At 39.1% G+C, this 7,387-nt stretch overlaps 1 protein-coding gene across 1 annotated transcript; it reads right to left on the bottom strand.

Annotated features, from left to right (window-relative positions):
* Positions 1-5,518: 5,518 nt before the first annotated feature.
* LOC132284172 (uncharacterized) lies at positions 5,519-6,970 on the bottom strand. The gene has a single exon (XM_059786248.1). The coding sequence runs from the start codon at positions 6,705-6,707 to the stop codon at positions 5,655-5,657; it is 1,053 nt and encodes a 350-aa protein (XP_059642231.1). The 5' UTR covers positions 6,708-6,970; the 3' UTR covers positions 5,519-5,654.
* Positions 6,971-7,387: the final 417 nt, after the last annotated feature.

Here is a 7,387-nt window from a genome sequence, read left to right as displayed (position 1 = left end):
CCAACAAAGAGTAAAAAATTAAGCATAAAAATTTATCACCCAACACATCACAAAAGCAAGGAATAACCTAAACTACAGTGACAATACAAATACCATAATTTCAGTGAAGTTTAGAAGATCGGCTACACATTTAGAAAACTATCCATAATAAAAATTAATTATACATGCAAATACGAAAGCTTTAAAGCTCAATTACATCATCAACAAATAAAATCTGAAAGTACCAAGTGTTTCTTTTCACTCTCTGCTCTTCACAAAACAAAACCTGGTAAAGATGGCATACTCTACTCTTAAGTAAGATCAAACTATTCTCCTGAAGAAGAAAAGTGAAAGACCACTCATCATCAAATGTAGCTCCGATTTGAACGACTGGGTTTGTCAACTTCTTTCTTTTGCTTTCCTCTGGTAGAAGTTAATAAAGAAGCTACTAACAGATTCACTGCCCTACATATGCAGCAGAACAATGACAAACAGTATAGAAATACATAAAAAATTTCTTCCTATAATTCATTAACAGACTTCTAGTTAATTAAAATATCGTTATGAATGTGGAATGAGAGAAGAAAAGCAAGAAACTTTTGTTTTTTTTTTTTTTTTGGAAAGCAAAAAATGCCTCTTTTCAATTGAGAAATACTATATTGCAGAACTGGTTGGTGAGAGGTACTTATTTTCTCAATGAAACATCTTGAACACAAATTCTTCCGCACACACACTAATTCATCAAATAGTAGTTCATGAAAAGCAGTCATACCCCTAGTCCCAGGTTATGAAGGCACAACTTTCACCTGAGCATTTGTAGTGCAATCAAAAGAAATTAACCTAACCTTCACCAATATATATATATATATATATATAACTCAATAAATGTCCACAACATAGTGTCCATTGCATCATACAATGTCCATTATTAGTCCTCAACACAGTATACATAATTCAAAACATTTGAACTAGCAATAATACTAAAATATGCCTAAAATGCTCTACAATAAAAACCATAAAGATCCGAGCCTCGTACTTCTCTTCATGCCTTCAAGTCTGTTGTATATCCTAAAATTCTTCCACTGCTGCAACCTATAATAAGTCGACTGAGCTAGACAACCAAGCAAGCAAGTTCTACCCTCCATAGAAATGATAAAGAAAGCATGTCAAGAAAATTCATGTCGCTATATATTTTTTTATAAAACAAGTTCAAGCAGACGACTAGTTATCAAAACCAATTATCATATTAGACAGGGACAAGTTTGTCATTAACTCATTATTAACAAATATCCGATAGAATTCCAGACTATACCAATAATTCAAAACAACTAGCTGAGCCACGTACTTCACTTCATGCCTTCAAGTGTGGTATATATCCTAAATTCTTCCAGTGCTGTAACCTAAAATAACCTAAAATAAGTGGAGCAAGGTAGACAACCAAGTAAGAGAATTATACCCTCCATAAGCATGATATAAAAAGCGTGTAAAGAAAATTCATGGCACTATATATTTTTTCATAAAACAAGTTCAAGCAGATAACTAGTTATTTATCAAAACCAATCATCATATCAGACGGGGTACAAGCTTGTCATTACTAATCACATATCCAATAGAATTGCCAAGTATGATAATAATTCAAAACAATTATAGCACCATGGTTGTCCAATGAAAATCCTTGAGACTAAGTCTTGCATCTTATATCACACAATTTCACTTTGCTAATTCAACAATGGAGAGAATTTTCAGAAAGAAAGACATTAAAAGAACTCCATGCTTAAATAACATAAAAATGAAGAGGATAGAGAAATTTCTCGACTTGAGCATGAAATCATTGCAAGAGAATTTAATCAACATTTTCCTATATGAACCTGTAAACTAGTGCAATATCATTTAGATACTAAGACAGACGAATATGACCTTTATCTGGGACTCTTGGTGCCTCAGCATTCCAAACCAGCTTTCACCAACCACCTGTAAACAATCTCTCTCTGCAATATTATTGGATAGAGAATTAAATAATGCAATGGATTCCCCTTCTATTAGATCTGAGCTAGTACCACCATGAATACACCACAAAGCAACCTCACACACCACACTCTTCTACACCCATAACACAATCCACTCAAAAATGCCTGAGACTTTCTCTCTCTTCTCTATCTCCTCTGATTGCTACTCCCCTCTCCTCCTCTCCACAACCACTACTCCAAGTCCAGAAAGACCAAAAAGCCTCTCACTCTCCCTCTCCCTTTCCCTTTCCCTTTCCCTCTCCCCAACCCGGCAATCCCCCAACCCTTTATCATCTTTTCTGCCATCTGCCTCTTCATCAGCATCAGTGGAATCCTTTTCTCTCTTTGGCATTCTCCAACCCAAACCCCTCCCTGCCTTTCGATGTGACCACATTGAAGACACCTCACAAGAATTCGATCATTTGCCGAATGTGTGATGGTTGTGCAACAGCAATGGCCTTCCAGATCACCCAAAGATCCTATTATTCAGATATTGGAATGGGTTAGCAGTAATACAAAGTAAACAGCAAAATCTCTAATTTGCTTAGTTATCTATGCAATCATTTTTACAAGGATCCGGTAAAATTCATGGCTTCAACACTAGAGAATATTTTAAAGCACAAGACGCAATATACACCACATTTTATAAGGAAAATCTCAATAGAAGCTTAATTCTACTGGTAGAAACTCTACCATCCTGGTTAACTAAGCATCTTTACAAATAGAGGAATACAGACACAACTTCCATGAGTAAGCTTCCAGCAGAATCAATAATAATATTACCAACTTTGATGCAAACGTTCTTCACCCACAGGCCAGGTGCTTCACCATGAAAATGGAAGTCCACTAGTCCCTACTCTATCATCCAAGGGGATGAAACATCTTCCATTTATTCACTGGGAGATTTTCTGTTTTCTTCTTCTTCTTCTTCTTCTTCTTCTTCTTTTATTTTTTATATATAATTGGTAAGTTGCAGAGAGATATGTCTGCAAACATCAGAATTCTGTCCTTTTTCCTTTTGGTCGGTCAACCTCGGTTTCGCTTTTCTGACAGGCATTGCGTGATGTTTACATCAGCCTCTTCTTGCACAGTTGCATACTCTGTTTCCGGGTTCCACACTTCTTTTCAAACACCTCCAGGATCCAGCCCCCTTCCAAACCCAAACAAACAATTGCATGATCACACAATGGCTGTGTGAGTTTCTTGCCAAGGGAGAGAGAAAAAAAAATCTACATGGATATTGAAGCCCAAATTACAATTTGTGCTTGACGGAATTTGCATCACATTGTCTCCACCATTTCATCCTTGCATGTGATCACAGGATTGAATATGTGGAAATCAAGGAAAGGTTTCCAAGTAACAATCCAGATTAAACCAGTTTAATAACCATTCTAGACAGGAAAAAATAAGACATCAATAATGATAAAGGACCAGTTTGGTAACACCTGGGGAAAGGAAAAAGTAAGGTAACACATGACACCAAGGACTTGTGTATATATTTCATCCTCTAGGAGACAGATTTATCTCCTGCTTTCTATTGGATCGATCCCTTAACTGGGGACCCGAGCCCACTGATATGATCCTGAAGGATTTAAAAACTTATGAGACATCTTTGTGATGACTCGTCAATTTAGAACTCTATGCATACTCTAAGAACAAGAAGGACAACAAGCATATATAAGTCAACCATACAAGAACATCCAATCCAGCAGCGGTGAAACCCAGAATGCTAACTGATTGAGCACTGAAGTAATCCATGGCGTTTTTAGACATTCAGATTGATCAATAATTGCAGTCAATACCTTCAAGCATACTGACGGAAAAAAAATAAAAAATAAAAAATAAAAAATAAAAAAAAGAAAAACAGCATACTGAGAAAAGAGGAGAGATTTTACTTATAAATAAATAAAAGAGATTTCAGCAGAGGGGGATTTTGCCAGTATGTTGTGGATTTGCAGACTGACCTAACAAAGTCCACCTTCTATGTCTTGAGTATTGTAAGGCACTAAACCAGGAAGCTTCCAGCCGATTTGAGGGTTGGATTCATTGAAGTTCTATGAACTGGACTCTTTGATTGATGATTTCCAGTAGGTTCTGTTGTGATCGTAAATGGGTATAGTGAGGCCGCAGATGGAACAGTCTACCTTTTGGATCATTCTGCTGCATTGGCATCTCTTCGGTAGGCTTCCCAAATAAATGAGCTGCTTACTTGCATCAACAAAGGAAAAAATCCTTATTCCTGCTTTCAATGGGCCTTGTTCATTCACCACAGAAATGCAAGAAATTCTTGTGTCAGATGCAATCAGAAAACTATTCTTTCATGCATAGGGCCTACATATGAGAGAGATGGAGGTTGCAGCAGTGGTGGTGGTGAAGTGGTAGAGGTGAGGTTTTAGAGAGAAACGTGTGTGTGTGTGTGCGCACGTGTGTGTGAGAGAGAGAGAGAGTGACAGATAAATTAGACTACATTCAATTTGGAGTTACAGTTTGATGATTGCGGAATCAGCAAAGGAATTGGTGGCAGCAGCAGTAGTTGCGGTGATGGAGAGAACAGAGAGCAAGTGTATGTGTCAATGGTGGTGTGGGGTGAAAGTGAGGGTCTAAAGAGAGAAACAGGTGATACACGCATGCGCACAGAGAGAGAGAGTGGTGTAGGAACCTGAACTGGATATGAAAAGAGAGTAGGTTTGCTTGCAAATAACACCTGGATATGAAAAGAAAATTAAGAGATTAAATAGAAGGCATAATGGTCTTTTCCCTTTTTTAGTCATTCCTGGAATTTTTTTATTAAAAAACTATTACAATAATATGAGGTAAAAATGTCAAACAACTCAATAATTTAACACTGTTTCTTCAACAAACTCTGAAGGTGTGTCAGTGTGATTTTCGCAAAACTTAATCTGAGGCAGGTCGGGGTAATCTCCATTTTGCTTAGATTGAAATCTTTAGAAATAAAGATTTTCACAAACCATTAACCTGATGATTAACTTGTACATTTTTGCAAACCATTAATCTGATTATTAACTTGTACATTTTGCTTAGACTGAAATCTTTAGAAACAAACTTAGAGAGATGACACAATTCCATTTTATGCTCAACAATGATGGAACAGATTGCTGCATAGTTGCAGCGCGCTGATCAGAAAAATCTTCTGTGAGAATAATTGAACAATAACAGATAGTCGAGTTCAAGCTTCTAACTAAGAAGCACCATGCAATAACAGAGTATCAGAATGTTGATTTGATACTTTAGATTATTCAATTGGCATCAGAAGAAAAAATAAAAAATAAAAAAGTAAGTGTTCGTTGCAGAGATTAAGGTACCCAACTTGTTATTTTGGAAGTTAACACTTCCGGTACAAAAGGTTGCCTTCTTATATACAAGAGTATGAAACCAGGAAAGGATCCCAGAAATAAATGGTGCATAACATAATTGAATCCAGAGATTAAAAAAAATTAGAACATGTATCAAAGATAGTCATTGCCTACTAAAGAAAAAGCTTAGGCAATTCAAAGAGTAAATGATACCAAAACTAAAATAAAGCTTAAATGTACCCATTCAACAAAGAGTGCATGTTACATTGTCACGCTCTTGCTACAATAACTTAAACCGTCACTGCAAAACAGACCCATCAAAGTTTTAATACCTACTTTGAAATTAAACGACATTTTACCCAGTAATCATGGTTCCGGCCCCCTCGTCTGTGAGAATCTCGAGGAGCAACGAATGCGGCAACCGCCCATCGATGATACTCGCCGTCCGAACCCCCTGCGCTAGCGACCTCACGCAACAGTTCACCTTCGGAATCATCCCACCTGCAATCTTCCCATCTTCCATCATCTTCTTCACGCCTTTTATATCAATCTCCTTCACCAAAGTCCCCGGATCGGCCTTGTCCTCCAGAATCCCCGGTACGTCCGTCAGCAGAATCAGCTTCTCAGCCCCCAATGCCGCCGCCAACTCCCCGGCTACAGTGTCCGCATTGATATTATACATCTGACCTTCGTCGTTAGCCGACACCGACGCAATAACCGGTATATGATTGTCCTCGATGTGCCGTCGGAGGGCGGATGGGTTCACGCTGGCGACCTCTCCGACGAATCCCAATTGGGCTGATTTGGAAGACGGGCGGGCGGTGAAGAGGCGGCCGTCGATGCCGGAGAAGCCGATGGCGGTGGCACCGGCCTTGTTGATCAACGAAACGAGGTTCTTGTTGACCTTTCCGATGAGGACCATAGAGACGATTTCCATGGTGGACGAGTCGGTGACTCGGAGGCCGTTGAGGAAGTGGGCTTCGATGCCCAATCGACCCAGCCACTGGTTGATCTCGGGCCCACCGCCATGGACGAATACAATGCGGATGCCGACGCAGGACAAAAGCACGATGTCGGTGATGACGGAGGCCTGGAGAGACTCTGATTTCATGGCTGCGCCTCCATACTTGACTACGACGGTCTTGCCTCGGAATTTCTGGATGAACGGCAGACTTTCGGCGTATATGTTGACTCTCATCTGAGGGGTCAATGCTGACTTGTCTTCTTCAGAAAGAATTATCGGCGAAACCTCTGACATTTTGAGGCATGATGAGAGAAATGGGGACTTCTTGTTGTTGCTGGTGGTGGAGAGAGAAAGTGGAAAGGTGAGATTAGGGTTAGGGTCTTTTAGGGTTTTTCCAGGGAATGAGAGGGGAGAGGAGTGGGGTAGAGTTACAGCCGCCACCATTCTTCTCTCTGCGTATAGTGGAGGAGTGAGTTCTGTATGCGAGGTTTAGAGAGAGACCAAGAGGCAGACGGTTTAGAGAGAAACCGAGAGGCAGATGGGATAATTTTTATTGCGACAAAGATGCTTGTTGAAAATACGCAGTGAGATTTATCCTACAGCCTATTTCCTGATTCATTACTAGTGCGGCGTCTCGCGCAGGTTGGCGGGGGATAAAAATCCGCTCCAGTGAGCCTCTCACTAGACCCACCGACTGAGATCAAACCCACCTCAGCTTCCTTGTCTAGTTAGCGAGTTAGTGGACCACCTCAGCTGCCTTGTCTTGTTAGCGAGTTAATGGACGCGCTGTTACTAAGCTACAATTCCTTTTATCACCTATACCCAATACACTACACTTATACAATATACAATATATCATATATATATATATATATATATATATATATATAATATTAGAATAAAGTACAATAACTCTCCAGGTTTGTCGAAAAGACATACCGATAAAACTTAATCTATTTTGGGACAAAAAAACGCTTTGATACAGTTACCAAAGACACCCCAATGATAATAAATTGACATTTTTGCCCTTTGACTTTTATATTGACCAATTTGAATATTGAAATGACCTTTCTAACCAATGCTCACAAACCCAGATCCTTCATTCTCTCACTTTTTTTTTTTTG

This window comes from Cornus florida, unplaced genomic scaffold, assembly GCF_030987335.1.
Source record: "Cornus florida cultivar Cherokee Brave unplaced genomic scaffold, ASM3098733v1 CherokeeBrave_3.0.0_Hap2_Chr11, whole genome shotgun sequence".
NCBI classification, from domain to species: Eukaryota; Viridiplantae; Streptophyta; class Magnoliopsida; order Cornales; family Cornaceae; genus Cornus; species Cornus florida.
This window is presented reverse-complemented; position numbering and strand designations above follow the sequence as displayed.

Bases quoted from the DNA above. Each gene is read 5' to 3' on its own strand.
- LOC132284172 (XM_059786248.1), bottom strand. From the start codon at position 6,707: ATGGTGGCGGCTGTAACTCTACCCCACTCCTCTCCCCTCTCATTCCCT.